The 18,261-nt window shown below is 35.1% G+C and overlaps 1 protein-coding gene across 7 annotated transcripts in view; it reads right to left on the bottom strand.

Moving 5' to 3' along the window:
• LOC105425085 (nucleolysin TIAR) overlaps positions 1-18,261 on the bottom strand; it is a 397,755-nt gene that overhangs the window by 84,834 nt on the left and 294,660 nt on the right. For all 7 annotated transcript variants that reach the window (XR_016141366.1, XM_089085290.1, XM_089085291.1 and 4 more), the window contains one exon: positions 6,270-6,357. Coding sequence is in view for 6 of the 7 variants with exons in the window: in XM_089085290.1 (XP_088941416.1) it covers positions 6,270-6,357 (88 nt within the window). In the remaining variant the exon portion in view is untranslated. The remainder of the gene's footprint in view (positions 1-6,269; positions 6,358-18,261) is intronic.

Below are 18,261 nucleotides of genomic sequence, written 5' to 3'. Positions count from 1 at the left end.
CGTATTGTTGCTACTTTTTCGCATGCCCGATTGACTTCCCGGATGACTTGTCAGTCGAGATCGAGATCGAATTCGATCGTTTCACGATGAATGATGACAGCTCGAGCCGTGAAATGATGAATGAAAATATAAATGACGCGCGCTTGTGTTATTTTAGTATTCACTTTTAAAAAAGCCGTATTAAATCGATATTCGAATTGTTGCCTCTTTCCCGATACCGATTGGTTCTCTCGCTTTATTCATTGCGAGAGTAACTGTCAGGGTTCATCTTTTGACAATTTACAAACATAAGCTTATCGTGACCGCGTGATTGATTTGTATACTTACTTATAAGTAAATTTTAAAGTAAATGTGTCTGTGATGCTTAGCATATTTAAAAAAAAAATATATCATATTATTTTTAAAAAGTATAATCGTTTCAAACGTACTTATTTGTCTATCTCTGTGATATCGTGAAATATTCTATTTGATAAAGAATCGTTTGTAGTCACAAAATGTTATCGCTGACCTATAATTATCAAAAATATTATCCTATATATAGATTAAGTTTAATCTTCCTCGACAATCACACACTAAGTCTACTATGGCACATTTCCACGGGATACGCATTGCATGGTAACATTTTAACAGATTGTCCAGGAAGTTCAAAACAACAAAACAACCCCGTCTGAACTCTTGACATTTAAACGCTTCGGTTATGCGTGTTGGAAATCTCACCCAGCAAAATATTAATTCGGACGCACGTTATATACATGGTAGATCACGCGTGAAGGGTACGATAAGCGCTAAACGCATGCCTCGCTGAAACAGTATACGTGTAGGATCAATAGAAAACCGACGTGGTTGACGTAATTCGCAAAAACTTTCTGCGATTTGCTTCTGAAATGATCGACACCGGCGAGTCGATATATAACGTTCTAAGTAGAGAAAGACCGATAAGTCAGACGTTCGTAGTGAGATGCGCCGCACGACGTTGTCCGTCGCGATCGCACAAATGAAGAATTTCGTTTACAATATATTTAGCATTATATGGGCGATGGGCTCCATAGAACGTTAACGAACAAGATATACCTAACCGTGATGCTGATCGGGATCGATCAGGAGCCGGTCAGTCGAGACTCGCTCGTCGCGAGATTGATAACGAGGGTCGTTAAAATTCTGTTCGCTGCGCCGTGAGAAACGGCGCGGCCGAATATCAATGTGTTCGCGCGTGCATGCATGGCGCTCATGCATCCTATATAAGCGTCGCATGTGTGCATTCTTCACACGTGCAAAGTCGCATGTACGCATTCGCGCGATACATGTGGTCGTCAACTGCACGCACACGTGGACGCTGACGAAGTGGCGTCCGTGTGAACGCCTGGCGCAGGTTTCAGCATGGAAACGGCTCCCTAGGGGTATGGCTATATTAAAATTCCTAAAACTTTTTAATCTTTCCGCTGTAGTTAAATATTAATAACGAAATCTCGGATACACGGCAATGTGCACGACGCTGCTCAGGGACATACCGAGTACTGCTCGTTATACTTTTGCCAAGCAGACTGCGTCGACGGTCTCGTCGGTTTCCTTCCCGTACACTCTCTCCAGTTCTAGATCTATAGATTAAAACTGGATAGCGGCGGCGGTGGACGTGCAAAATGGCAGGACGAAGGAGGCGGTAGAGAAGTGGCATAAGGGAGACCGGTTATAACGACGCCTTCGTGTATCATAAGTTAGGATATGCACGCTGGACTCTGGAAATGTGTTAGTCACGTTTGCATGCCCGGGCGCGTTTAATGGCAGCACGCCTGTCTCGGCGTGAATGTGTATATTAGATGGTAGGTGTATCGGCAAAGGGCAACTGAGGAGAGCGAGGCGACCGTGCAGCTTACTTAACCACCATTTAAACCTGAAAGCGAGCTTTGGTTCTCCACTGAGATCAAGCTGTGACACTAACGGCCTAACGCTGTACTGAAATGCCCAAAACACGCGATCATAAGCGGCAATCTCGAGAGCAACATGCATGAATTGCTTCTTTGAGCAACAAATACGTGTTATATTATATTCCTACACAATACGTTTTTTTTTTTAATTTCTTATCACTTTTTAAATCAAATATAGTATTAACTTAAACAATTATATCGGAATATTTTCTAGGCACATTAGATAATTGTTCCCTAGAAGAATGTTAATTTTATTTTAGATATAAATTTTGTATATATCAATTCTTCCTTTTCATTTTATTTTTTATTTCTTTCCTTTTTTTTATTCTTTCCATTGTGTATTTGTAAATTTGATAATAAAAATATGATGTTACTAATAATAATAATTGTATAATTGTACAGCAATTTATATATATATATATATATATAAAGTGCTTAAGAAATTTATACAACACTTGTTAAAACATTACTTAGTTTATATCACTCAAAGCTACTTTGTTTTTGATACTGGTGGCTACTTGGAATTTCCAAGAGCAATCAAAGTGCAAGTACAATGTACTCGTATGCAAATGTGGACATAGGTTGAAGCAAGTTGTCGCACTCACGTGAATAGACCATTCCAGAAATCCCTTTCCTATTGTAGTCATTATAGTCACGCATTGTAATAGCTATCTCTAAGTTTCGATAGATACTCTTATAGAGAGCAACGATTATTCTCGAGTACTTTATCGTATTTTAATACGATATTAATGTAATGGAAATATTAAACGATTAAATAAATAAAGCAGTTAAAGTTATCATCATTAAGCACATTTTAATATATCTTTCAAAGCGTTCTTGTTTCATTCTGCACTATCAGTAATTGTGACATTGATTAAAGCCTCGATTTATGTTTCGATGTTGCGTCGTTTGCAAATTATGACCGATAATTAATTTGCATGGTTAAAATTTCAAGTTGCATTGTTAAAATTTCTAATTGATAGCAGGCGAATCAGCAATTTGTAATTAAATTCCATTGTTAAATATAATTATGCTTTGTATATATTTAATACGAAAGAATATTTTATAGGCGTATTTGAACATTTGCGGAAAATTGTATCTTAATTTGGATTTTTTTAGTTTAAGCTTTTTTTTGTAAATATTATGTCTTTTTTTCAACAATATAATTTTTGGCGTTTTAGTATTTTTAACTAATAATATTTAAAAAATTTATCAACAAATATACAATTTATTTTGGGAGACAATAATAATAATAATTAAATTAAGTTTCAATTATTTATACAAATGTTTATGCGTACTATTAAATAATTTTTCTTCTAAAACGTAAAATATTCTGTATTTTTAGGAGTGTACATAAATATTATATTATTTTTTAAAAATTTTGTTATAATTAAGAAAAGAATTAGATATAGTATTTTCAGGAAAGATATAAATGATCTTCGCACGTTGCCAGTTTATGCAAGAACATAAAGAAAACGATCGCATATTTCGTGATGACATTTCGCGATGATAGGTCACCCGTATGTATAAAATATGTATATCATATATACACATTTTATATTATATATATAAAACTAAAATTTATGGTGCAATATTCATAAAGGCTTGCCCGAAAAGCAGAAGCGTTAAACCGCGTTTCACGCTTGCCAAGCGATATTCGCCAATATGGCGTAATTTATATTTAAAGAAAATACGCTGACCGGCATGTATAAGAATCGTGAAATTGTTCGGCACGAAACATCCATATAAATTTGTAATAACTCATTGTTCTTTTACGTCGTAAAAAGTCAAACGACGCTGTATTAAATGTAAATTTCGACAGACTTGTTTTCGTTATCCATAATACATCTAACTACAGGTACATAACAGTTTCTCGTGGTATAATATCAATCTCGATCGAACGTATCGCACTAAGGATGTAATTAATCACGAATGTTTATCGCGTAAGGAACGAAGCATGGCAGGCCTTTCCGGGATAAACCATTTGAAGCAAGGAAGAGCGTACCTGGGATCAGGGGAAGGAACGTTGAACGGAGCACAGAAGAGGCGTGAGAAGCATTGGTGAGAGAAGAGAAAAAGAAAGAGGCTGGGGGAAAAACAAAATAAAAGAGGAAAACCGCTGGCAATTTTTCACTAGCTTTTTAAAGCGCGGCTTAGGTACTCGTGGAGCGAGTTTGAATCGATTTTTCTAGAGGGGGGAGGGGAGAGGGCCCATTTTTCTGCCGTCTTCTTGTGCCAAGCGGCGCAAACTGTACCTACCTACCTCCAGCTGTTTCGCTGCCGAACGCGGTTGTCGCTCGAAGGCCGAGTTTAGATTGGAATCTGAAATTTCGATACCTCGCTCGGCGGAGTCTCCTTTTTTTTCCCCTTATCGAGCAAATACTCGCGAAGTTTCGTCGGCGCAAAAGTGGTGCATCTGCATGAGCCAAGAATAAATCAGGATGCGAAATCCGAATGGAGATTTCTTGCCGTTAGAGAAACGGATACGAAGATCTATGCTTCAAAAAGAGCGATTCTACCTTTACGATTTTTACGGATTGAGATTCTTAATTCGCATAAGATATAGAAAGATGATAAATTCTTGTTAACATAAATATTCATCTGGAGAAGTATATATATATGTAAAATAGACGGCCAGACAGTAATACCAAGTAGTTGCAACTGTACTTATTTCATCCATTTTTTTTTACGATATATCGTGGCGCGAAATCGCGATACTGTCCCTGACTTTTGTCACGTAAAATCACAGGGCGTAGCGTACTGGTCTGCAGATACAATCGATGTAGAGCACGAGCTTACTGACACTTCGCATGCTCGCAAAATGTAAGCTCAATATGTTCCTTTTGTTTTGCTCGTAATTTCCTTGTGAAATCGAAATTCTGCCACTGATTATGCCTATTCTTAGACTACCACGAATCCTTGGTTTATGTATACTAATAATTTATTTTTATGAGTGAAGGTAATTTTCATTATCTGAATATTCGAGAGCATATTAATATTATGCCCATAAGCATGTTGTGTCTATTTAGCATAATAAAAATTTATTTAAAATTTTAAATTCAAATAAGTTATAAATTATTACATTTTCAAAATTTTATATTCCATTGCTGTCTAAAAGTGACAATATTTTAATTGAAGCGTTGAGAGAAAGAAAAAGAAACACTCGAGTATTCCATCTGTTAGCAATCGATTGCGCTGACTCGCAAAGGGTTAATTATGTTCTTTAAATGTTGTCTATGGGAATGCGTCAAATCAGCGTTGGTTCCTGCTGCATAGATGCACGTGGCTTAGCGTTACTGGTTTACCGATACAATCGATCAAGACTGCGGAGATTGACGCGACTTCACCTCCGCAGCTTGCAGCGACGCTCGACTTCGAAGAGTATCGGTGCTTGCGATATTATCGTCATGCATCTATCGACCGGCGAGTTTAACGGAGCGCAAGGTCGCAGGACTCGTGGTAGCTAGCTGCCGCGCGATCGCAGAGATATGCGTTATTATTGTTCGCGTCGGTGCATCGTGAAACGTCGGACGATGATGGAAACTCGTAAAACAGCTCAGGACGAGAGGGCGAGGTCGTTAAAAGTGTAATAAACTTGCGAAGCCGGTTGATAAAACGAAATATTCCGGATTTCCTTCTATTGCAATTTCTAGGGATTTGATTATGTCTATTTATTGTCGGCACTGACGTTTTCCAGCACGGTGGCTTTTCTTTAGTAAAGCCACCGTGGGTTAATAAAAACTACGTTTTTATAAATCGCATTTCCGAAAGCGTTAAGAATGTGAACGATATTTGCGACAGTATTCTGCTATTGCAATGAGTTCTTTAATATTGTACACACTTTTGCCCTTATATACATACATGAGTGGAACAAATACAGACATATTTAAACAATTTAAATATCCTGTACAGCGTAGAAGATTTATATTTAGTATATATTTAGTATTTTTAACTGATATGTCTTGCAACATATAAAAAAGAGAAAAATGTATACAGAATGCTAAATGTATTTTTGACATTCAGTGTTGTTCAAATGTAATATTTTCTTCTCTGCACAAGTATAAGATAGTTTCTTAAATAATTTCTTTACACACTTAATGTGTAAATCTTATAAAATCTCATTAAACAATTAATTATGCATTTTTATTAATTAAATATAAAGGAAAGAAATGAGTAAACGCGTTAAATTTATCTTCAACTTTAAATCAAAAATTAAGTTATATTTGTGCATTTTTAAAAAATTGTTTGTGATATTATGTTATGTTTTATGGTGACGTTATATTATCGCTCATATAACTCTAATAGAACGATAAGTCGTCTTTAATGAGCTAAATTAAGAGGACTTACGAGATCTCCCCGAAAGCTGAGAACGCTTCCCTTAAGGTATGTGTCTCGATCTCCGGGCTCAGGTCTCCAACAAATATGTGATAATGTTCTGAAACAAAAAAAGAAAATGGTTATTTATTTGAAAAATGAAACGATATGATATGATTGCTCGTGAGAGAATCGTAAATAACTATGATTATATTTGAATATTAATTTCTGCAATGAATATGTCATAAACTTTAATGGACGCAAAACAAGATATGAAATATTCATTTCGTTATACTTGGTTCAAATATACATATATGTACGTCTTTGTGATTAAGCTCCGCTATCAACAGTCCGACCAAAATATAGATAAAATATAGATAAAAATTCTATGACTTGATAAAAACAGAAATTAATGGGTTTCTGTAACGTTCATTTGAAAATTATTGTATTTATCTCTAGACAAAAATAAAAATAGCTTCAGAAAATCACGATGCGATTTTAATAAAATTGATTTATGTGTTATCACTTTGCAATCTTTACGTTATAATATTACAATATATTAAAGAAATAATATAATATGCTTAACTGTTCTGAGAATACCTCTTTATTAAATTATTAATGGACATTTTCTCCACTAACAGCGTCATGATTCAGTCTAAAATATCTGGCCTAATACAAAGAAAATAAAATATTAAAAGATTACGAGAGCGAAAATGTTATTTAGGTAATCGAAAATCTTTTATAATACATAAGATGCAACCTTTAAGATAGATATTTCAAAATAACTCAGCGGGGAATAAGGATTGATAAAGATATATTCGTTATAATTTAATTATTTACATGAATGCGAATCGGCTAGCGGTGATAAATAATTATTAATCTGTAACTGTTTTTGAACAAATGCTACACATTGTAGAACAAGTAAAACGGAGGATAACTATTAATAAGCAATTATTAATTACAACATTTTGTACGATCAATTACATTGCAAACTGAATAAATTTTGTGAATTTATGAAAACATAAACGATTAATTATAAATTAATATAAAATTTTTATGTATAAAACTAGCATGAAACAATACCGTTATTCATTGAAGATAAAAAAATGAGCATTTGTAATGCTTGATTGCAGAATAATGTTACTTTAAATAAAGTTATAGAAACATTTATTATTTCAAAAGTGATGTATCAAATTTTCAATTTAATATATCATATGACGTACGTTAGAATTTGTTTCTCTATAACATTATAAGGATTATAAGTATTTTGATACAAAGATGCGTTTGTATTAAACATGTTATTATTATATGTTAACTCATTTGTTAATGCGCAAATGAAAATATGATCGCTTTGAGAATTATAGTAATTTTATTACGTGAAATTATATAGCATTATTAAAAAGCACAATAAATAATATTTACTAATACAGAAAATAAACCTAACGATTTGTTACAGGTTACTAATTTGTCATTTGCATATTTTTCAAAATCTCATTCTTACAAAATCTGATTTGTTTATTCTGTGCCACATTGCTGCATATTTTAAGGCATTTCATTTATTCGCTTGATACGTTAATTCGGCCATCTTATCGCATTAAATGCCAGTAATCTCTTTTAATCACACATTGTTGTTTTTTTCTCCCGTGAAAATCTATGCAATTTCACGATCAGAGCTAGTTAGATGAGTGCAACGAAACGGTGCGCGAAGTAAGCTTTTGGGGGGATAAATTATCGATTCGTATACGGTCGTGCGGTCGAGTGCACATCGTGGCGTTGCGGTACAGCCTTGCATCGGCTCGATAAAATATGCTCCTCTTCTCTGGTCTCGTTTCACCTTTCTCCCATTCACATCCTTTTTCCGACTCGATACGTCGGTTTCATCCACGCTGATACGTAGGAATAGATCAAGACGAGTTGTCGAAAATCGAGTTACCGCCGGAAGGTCTCCTACCAGGGGCATCAGTTACTCTGAATGGGGTATGCCACTACTGGAAAGTATAGAAGGGTAAAATAGAAGTGGACTGCTGGAGACGGAGGGCGGTCTGATTACAATCGGTTTGATAGTCTATCCTTGCCGGTTGGAAGTTCCGGTGGGCACACATAGTGGTCCATTCTTGTGAATTAGTCCGATCTCCATTCACTTTCTTCCTTTGCAACTAACTCGACAATATGTCGTGACAGGATCTTGGCACTATTAGAATATTAACAAGAAGTTAATGAAAATTTATCTTATCCATAGATGTCCAATAATTCGTCATATAATTATCTTATTTTAACAACTAAATTTCGATATTTTTTAAAAATAAGATTTAGCTCTAGATAAAATTTGTCTTTTATTTAATATAAAATGTGTTTTATGTTTACTTTTTCATTCTAAGATATTACTTTATAATTTATCGAGTATATCGATTCATATAAATATATATTACGTTATAAACTTCTCTGTCACAATCATTTATTTCTTGAAGTTAACATAGCATAGTGCAAAATTGTGTGTGTATGTTTAAGTAACAATAAATAATATATTATAAATTTTTATAAATTTTCCATTAAAATCCTCTTTATGCACTAATAATTTTAATGAATACTCCAATACTTGAGCGTTTTTTTTCATCATAAAAAAAGTTTATTTGCCATTGATAAATATTATTAAGATAGAATTTCACGAAACGTCTTCCTTGATACAGTTCTTTTCATCCACACTGCAGGTTCCTTAGTTGATTAAATTATCCATGCATTTTTCTTGTCTGCTGAATTTTTCAACGAGCGTCGCATTCATACAACTCAAAAAGATTAAAAAGACTGAAATCTTTTCTGTGAATCAAGAAAGATCAAATATCACGTAATTTCACCAAAAGAGATTTTGCAAAGTGGTTTCTGAATCGGTTTGCTTTCAACGTAATTTTACAAAATTCATCAAATTTGATATTATCCGGTAGTAAATAGTTGATAAAATCCGATTTCGTAAGGAGAAGGTTTATTGAAATATGGCCCGGGTGAATGAAAAGGTACAGCATGAAAAAGGTGCCAGCATTAAAGGATCTCTGATGATGACGTCACGCGTCACGACTCGCCTGGTGGTTAAAACGTGTGGTCTACGGTTTTCAATAAAGTGGGACTAATGGAGCGCCATTTATTATTGCAGATCTTTCCGTCCCCCTTGCCATCTCTTTTTCCTTCTCTTTTGCATGCCTACCAGTTGACAGAATGATGCTTTCATTTGAAATGAGCGTTATTTCCATCATCAATGTTAGTGACAATGGTAATTTTGACAGCGGATATAAAACATCATTATTATCATGATCGTTATATTACCACATCTAAATGGTGGTTGGTGCATTATGAAATAAGGTTACTAAAATCATGATAGAAGTAGCACCCGCATGTGCCACGCATGTAAGTATCCCACATTGCATGTTTACGACGTGTGTATGCAAGTTATACGCGAGAAAGTATGCTGAGCTAATAATAAGGGAAGGCCGTTTAATTTTGCATGCAGCGTGTCGCTTGATTTTCTTTACGAAATGAATTCCTTATTTAATACGCGCATAACTGAGAGAAATCTTTTATATACTTTGAATATATCTACAAGTCTGAAAATTACTTATTTTCTGAAAATCACTTATTAGATATTCGAGGATGGACAATTTTAATTATGTGGCATATATAATTTATACAATTTAAATTTCCTATATTAAGGACCATTCAAATAAGTAACATGAATCTTATTAAATAAAAAATTTAATAAAATTATTGATAGACATCTTGATATATTGAAAAGTTATTCGATGATAATAGTTTCTATAAAAGTTTAATAATCAATTTAAATCACATTATTCTTTAATTAGATAGTAAGTCTAATCTTATTATTGTTATATTCTGTCATTAAATCTCTTGATGTGTCTTTAACGTAACATATATATAATATATCTTCTTTCAAATTTAATCTCAATGATAGTAACTGAAAATTGAAATATAGCTTTGTCATCATTCTTTCATTGCATTAGCTATAATTGAAAAAATAAATCCACAATAATATTACTAAAATAAATTTTATTTCAAGATAACATATAACACTTGATAAGATTATTATCATAATAATCTTATAATTTCAAATTTAAAGTACATAAAAAAAAGTCAAGATAGCTTTTTAATAAAATATGATCATTTATACCATATTCAATTTAAATTTATTCATAAAATCGTGGCATCTCTTTTGCGTGACAATTTTACGCTAGTCGGGACGTAAATAGATCCCTCGACAGTTTCGGAGGTAAAAGATGGAGAGAAAATAGGAAAGAAACGAATACGAGCACGGGATCGGGGCACAGTAGTGAGATCCATTGAACCGGGACAATGCGGGGGTGGACATACAAAAGTCCAGGCCACGTCGTAGATCACGAATCGAGCGTGGATGGCCCGTAGATCAAGGATTTCCTTAATTTCGCAGGACAACGGTGAAATGTTGATTTACCGTACCTCGAAACGGGCCGTACGACTTGCACGCATCCCCGTGCAAATATGCCCTGCGGCCGAGGATGGCGCCTGTGCCGCCAATGGAAACCTCTATTAATTCTCCATGCGGCGAAAACCTAGCAGAGTGAACACAATCGAATTTCGGTTTGGATGACCGCTCCGAGAACTGGTGGTATTTTCGTGTGCACGTGCTGCTCATAAGATTTGAACTCAGCTTAGTACTAGAAAATATGAGTCAGCTGATGCGAGCCAGCTGATGCGAATCTCGTTTGTACACTGCCCGTGCTCGGTTACATTTAATTGCTTTGACTGATGAATGATAGATAATCATCAGGGCTGTCGCCCTGTGTTTCCTGGCATGGTTTGTGCCATTTTCAAATTACATTTCCGAAGTCTGAACGTGTTTAACGAAATTTGAGTAGACTTGCGCATTCAGGGAATAATGTTGTTGGCTGCTAATAGCCGAGCAATACTAGATGTGTAATACGACTTAATAACATTTCAGGGTAGACTGGTGAGATACTATCGGTGTAACTCTACTAGTCTATTTACGGGTCGCGTAGAGTCATATATCGCTATCGGAATACTATATAACGGAGCGCTGATATCACGGAGATGTTCCCAGAGAATTCCAATTCTCGATGCTATCATATCATATTACCGACATTTTGTAATAGAATTTATGACACGATTTTGATGACAAAAATTCACATTATTTATACACGGCAATAAATTAGTAGAGTGTGCTTCACAAATACGTATTTCAACGCAACATACATTGAAGTCGCGGCATGATAGAATAAGTTAGATTACAATAGATTCCAATTTCAATAAATGTCTGAATGAGAGAATATAGATATGATATATGATGAAAATATACATGCGGTATTAAGTTCCATAATGCATAATATCTACATTTAAGTGATATTTATATGTTTGATATTTATATGTTTGCATATCTTCCCGATTAGATAGCCATTCTGTAGCCTTGTAAATACAACCTGGTAAATTCTGCAAAAGTCTCTTGTTTCATATATCAATATAGAATTATTAGAATCAATTCTCTATTTTAACAATTCTAAAATATACACATTATAATTTTCTAATCAAAACTTTCCAAATATTTTAATCAAATTAAAAAATAAAAATTTTATTGTACTTTCATTATTATTATAAAATCATATTAACATAACTTTTAACTAGTAATTATTAATAAAATGTTAAACATTTTTTAAATAATAACAATATGATATAAATATTTTTGTTAATTATATGTGACTACATCACAAACATGATACATCTTGAAATAGATCGAGCAATACAAGAAAAAAAAGACAAAAATGATAATCAATTTTAATAAAATAATATAGAATATTAAATTGAACAATCACGGTTTATAAATTTTAGTTGAACAATTTGACGTTGATAAAGTTGCTTTCAATCAGGGATTAATTCGTAATATATTTGTATTTATCACTGATCAAATCCCTCTTTCTAAAAGCCTCTATTAGCATGATTCGTTCTTTTGTTTTTCGTGGTCGATAATAACCAACTGTCTCGTACTCCATCGGGGATTTTAACCGGGTTGTCTCCCGGAGGTACTTTAGGTCTGTTGTTTTTGGTACAAGGATTTTTCTGCGCGAATGCACTATATATGGAATGTGTGAACTAGGTATTTTTAAAATATACGCTGCGGAATATTTTAGTTGATTAATATCGATAGGTAGTTTAATATGGATCGAATATTTTGTCATAACGTTGACGGTTCATAAGATTGAATAGAAAGTAAATCGAATTTTTAATTAAAGATTAATCGACTGCTTATACACGGTAACTTGCTATTATTTTTGCCATTGAAACAGCCAGGTTAATCATTACATTGTCAAAACACAGATTTTTAATTTTTGTTCGATTACTTTTCAATTCTTTATGTAATTTATATAAAATGCAAAGGATAAAAAAAATACATAACGTAACTAATTTTGATAAAATAAAAAATATGTATAAAATATATAAGAATTCAAATTTAATAAAATAATAAATAAAACGTCATTGAATATATCGGATTATTATCGCGTTCTATTCTTTTAAAATTAACCGAGATATACCAATTATTTTGTTGTATTCATAATTGAATTACGAAACTGTATTGAACACACACAATAATGAAACTTTATAACTGATTTATTATTACTAATATAAATGATTTTTTTCTGAAAACATTTTTGCAAATTATCGTAAAGCTCGATTAATTATAATTGATCAGTTTAAAAATATTACTAATTCATTTTATAGTCTTATAACCTTTCAATTTATCGATATAAAATCGGTATGAAATAAATATTCGCATATGGCATTCTTGACACACTAGGCCGTTCTTGGTTGGTGTGTGATTGGTAGATAAAAATATGAGCAATTTGTTTGGCGGTGTGCAACGTGTCACAGCGAAGGGAAGACTAGAATCGTTACGCCCGACGAATTTTTCCCAACAGTTTTTATTTCGTCAGTCCCGTGACAGGCGAAAGAGCGTAGATTACGTATACACGAGCCGGCATCGATAGCGCATCCAGGCTCAACTGTAAATCGTCGTGATTTAGGGGATGAACGACATATTGGCCAATGCATAGCTCAAACTGCGCTGCAGCCGGTGTGTACTGGCTGTGCAGGGTTCACCGGCGTACCTGCAGCAACGGGATGCATGATGCATTGTCCCTAGACGAGCGTAGATAGCGTCCGAATTGCCGTTGCTACGTTGCACGTCGGATTTTGCCCGTCGATACTCCCCAAGCAGACCTTCACTGATCATTTTCATTGCCACCGCGCCTATCCATCCCCCGTACAATCATGATGATGAATATTGACGAAACAATAGCGCGAAATCGTCTCGCATAAATGAAATTCGCGAGTTCCGTTTCTCCTGTGTTTCTCCCGTTCATTCTCGCCTGTGCACGTGGAATCAGCTTAATTAAATAGTTCAAGAGGGGCAGCGGTTAGGCGAAGTGGCCCGTTGGCCAACCAGGGCTTGACTCATGCCGCGACCGATGCATAACACGCGACGATATACACGACGTGTGACGTATATGTACACGAGTGTTGAGCGCGTAAATCTCCTTAGTTCACGAACATTTCGAGTTACGGTCACGCGTAAAACTCGGAATTGTCGGTCGCGAATCTTGATCTCGATTCCTTATTTCGATGATGAACGTAGCGGCGTTGCAAAAACAGCGCTTCAGTCTAGCGATAAACATTAAATCCGATGCCTAAGTTTCATGAATAATTAACTCGCGATAGTCGGCCTATCGCGTTACAATTAGTTCCAACTAGTTCACAATCAAATATAAACCCGCGTGTTTTATTCATTGCGCTGCCTATGCGTGGCTAGAAGTTTGCCAGTCAACAGTCGCAAAGCCAATACGCAATTGCCGTAGCCGTGCAATCCCTCTAATTCAAGAAGCGTACTTGGCCTTTACGGAACCATTACTAAATTGAGATAGAAAATTACTTGGAATGAAAGCGGCATTAATACATAAACATCGCATGATTGCCGATGAACGGTACCGTGGTCCAGTCTCGTTTACATTGAATCGGCTTAATTAAATGGTCTGCGCGATACAGCATCTAAAGTGCGTGTGCGTAAGGATTTCCATATATACGTGTGTACGTTACACGCATATACACGTATCGTGTATCCATCAGCGTGCGTGGTGGCGCGATGCCAAATTGATGCTGTTTGCCGTTGCTCTAAGCTTCAATCTGCCCGGTTGTACCGGGACGATCCTAACACGCGCGCGCTAAGCTCGTCGCATTATGGATACGTTCTATCCGCCGGCGTATTCAGCCTGCAAGTACCGGGGAACGCGGTGCTCGGAGAAGGGGGTTGGTTTCCGAGAGGTGGTTAGCAAGTAAGGGTGGCGGCGAGTTACTATCGAAGTATTGTTACACAATGGCATCGTCCTCGGGTGACAAACCGATAGGATGCTTCGACGCTGTAAGCAGAACTTTCGTGAAACGTGATTAAACGTCGCTACATATTTACAGAGTTGCGTAACAGAGGGAAAGGGAAAGAAAGAGAGCGGGAGAGAGAGAGAGAGAGAGAGAGAGAGAGAGAGAGAGAGAGAGAGAGAGAGAGAGAGAGAGAGAGAGAGAGGAGGAACAAAGAGGGAGGAAGTTGAGATATAAACGGGGTGAATGGATGGGTTAGTGGAACATTTTCTGATTATGCGCAGCAGAGGCGTTCCGCGACGCTTATTTATCCACATTTCCCTGTACTCCTCGTTTGCAAACTTTTCCATAGCAATATGTGGTGTAACTATGAAAGCAATGCCAACACACAGTTTTAGACATATTATATATCATAATATTATAATAATGTCGCATAATTGCATGCACAGAAAGGTGTCACCTTCGTATGCACGAGATTGCATTGCGGAACAATGCTTGAAAATAATTGACTAATAATATGAATTCTGCAGTTGTGCATGACTCGCATGTATACACAAACGTAATCACATTGGTGTGTATTCGCGTATGAGATCTAGAGAATGTGTTTGTTATGCGCAGCTATTAAACTCGTGCATTTTATACATTGCGGAAATTTATCGTCCTATAACAAGGAAATTTTTTCCAAAATGGTAATCAAGTATATAAGGCTTATCATTTTGACTGCATATAAACAAGATTATATATATATATATATACTTTTTTATATTTTATATAAGCTTTCCTTATATAAAAGGCTCTTACTTTTTACTGCGGTCATGAAAACGTGTAATATTTAATTTTATAAGATAGTTTTTAATATATTAAGATTTTAATTTTTTAAATTTTAATTAAATATTTAAATATTACATAATCAAGATTAATTAAAATTATGCTTTAACATTACTCGTAGTTACACATATCTCATATGCTAATGATAATTAAATATGCTAAGATACATTAACGCGTATACTTTATTGCTGGTCGTTTATCGTTTGATGAAGTCCAGGCACGCCTGCGGCCAGCGGTACGCTCGCATGAGCAAATACGTGACACGTGAAAAAAGCTCGAGCGTGTTACTGTCACCGTTCCCGAAGGTCGCTTTAAAAATCACCTGCGCAGCTAAAGCGACAAAAAGGAAAATCGTTAAACCGATGGCACGTTGATCTGAAAGGATCGCTCTTGATATTCGGGGTGTCGACTCGCTCTTGGGATCGGCCGAACGTGATGTATTTTTACTTGATGGCTAGGTTCCGCAAGCTGCTGAAGCTTTTCGGGACGGGATGACGCGGGAGCGGCGAGGAGCGAATGAGGAATCGAGAAAAAGAGAGCGAGTTGCGTCGATGAGAACACAGTAGTGAGAGAAAGAGAAGTGAGAATGGTGGCCGGCAGCTCCGGAGGGATACAAATTCATGTCGATGCAGCACAAAGTGGCGTCCACTACTTCTCAACCCATTCGCACCCTCGTCCCACCTCCCTACGCCCATCTCATACCATCCTCCCCAACAGCCCCTTCGACACTGGTTCGGGCGTTCCTATCGATCTAGACAGGCTAAAAACTCGTAGAAACCACCAACGGCAGCTTTTGCGGACGCCGCTTAGCAGGATGTCGTGCGGACGCATCGGCGTTGGTGAGATATTGGCAAGAGAGCTTTTTTGCCGATGGATGTCGAATGATGCCTTAAGCAGCGTTCAATTACTAAAAGTAGATCGGGAAGAAATATGTGGCGACGACTGTAACGGCGAACGAGTTGGATCGTGAAATCGACGCAGTTTATCGACGATAAATAAAATACTTGACGATGTGGTATTTAAGATATTTCTTTTTATATCGTGTTTTCTATGCAATCTCCTATTTACCAGGTTAATCCGATAATCTATTTTATATTCCGAAAAGAAAAAGATTAATAATCGAAATGCTTAATGTCGGTCAGACTGTATGATATCTAGATCTGTACAATAGGCTTAGTTCAGCAATTGATTCAGAGTTTGCTTTACTTGCCGTTTATACAGGTTTATTATTCAAGACTAATCATCACTACGTTGGCCATTCCCTTTGCGAGGAAATTCTCGAGTGGTCGCATTTAACGACGTGTATATAGGTGAATGACGAGTATATAATTAGAATATCCGTACACACAGGAAGCTGTTATCGGTGTTATTAGGTATATCAACATTGAGATATAATCTATACAAACGATCATGTATGACAGAACGATATGCCAACAAAAATTAAAGCAAAATTCATTCAAAAGTAAAACAAACATATATTGTTATTATTAAAATATAGATAAATATAAATAATTGTCTATGTATCATCTAAGACTTTGATTTGTTAAGATATTTAAACATTCGCGAAAATAAAATCATTCAAGATTATTAGGCGTCGAAAATCCTGATTAATGCTGATATCCCAATCTTATGTTTAAAATATCATTGATTATTCAGTTTATATAAATACGTATATTTCATATATTATATCTATATAGTAAAATTTATGGATCTAACAATGATACATAGTTAATACAAAGTAGGTTTAACCATGGATCATCAAATTCTAATGCTTGCTATAGAGTTTAATTACAAATAACAACAACATAACTACTACGAAGTAGTACCATTTTCGTATTATTGCTCACCGAAGGAGAGAAGATTAATATTTACCATTAAGCGATTTGATAAATGACACGTTACTAAACCGTTAATAATATTCCGTAGTATGGACTTAAATTTCAAAGTTAACTGAAACGCTGCCAAGCTAAATATCACGTGATAAATGACTCGTGTAAATGCACCATTTACTGTCTACAGAAAGCAATGTAACCTGGCGGATACGTAGAAGTAGGCAAAAGAGGTACGGCTGCCTAGATGCAATATGGCAGCATTTCAGAAGGACTAATTGCAAACTGATTGTTTTCCAAGAAGATTGATGCGACTAACCTTACTTGTAGTAAATACGAGCTGCAAGCATTATAATTACTACAAACCGCGCGCAAGCGTTAATGACTATTCTGTTTGCTGCTTCTATATTTTCTACAATTAACATTTTCGATAAATGGAAAAACATTTATGCTGTCTTACTTTACGCAATTTGTAGATTTAAATTTGATCTTAGAATGTATTGAATTTCGATAATTTTACATTAAATTAAAGATTGAAGAAATTTATAAATATATATATTTATTAAAAAAAATAAAGAAAACTAAGATTTATGTCAGGAATAATTTACATAAACATAAATGTCAATCTAATAATTAAGAGCATTCATTTCTTTAAAGCAATTTAATTTTCACTAAAAAATATGAATATAATAGGCTTTTTATTCAAGTTGATATTGGATATTAGTTTTTCAGAGAGTTAGATCGATCAAATTGAATGTTTGTCTTATACTTGAAAACCAGCAAGCACTCATGTAATCGAAGAAAGCATTTATTCCATTTTCAGAAAATCTTGATCAAAATGAATTTGATGGGTATTTCAACATTATCTCTCACGAATGCATTAATTTTTTACACAGTATATATATATATATATATCATTGGGAAAGAAAATACTAATTAATGTAGATTAT

Source organism: Pogonomyrmex barbatus, unplaced genomic scaffold, assembly GCF_055798465.1.
Source record: "Pogonomyrmex barbatus isolate J1 unplaced genomic scaffold, ASM5579846v1 scaffold1, whole genome shotgun sequence".
Lineage (NCBI taxonomy): Eukaryota > Metazoa > Arthropoda > Insecta > Hymenoptera > Formicidae > Pogonomyrmex > Pogonomyrmex barbatus.
This window is presented reverse-complemented; position numbering and strand designations above follow the sequence as displayed.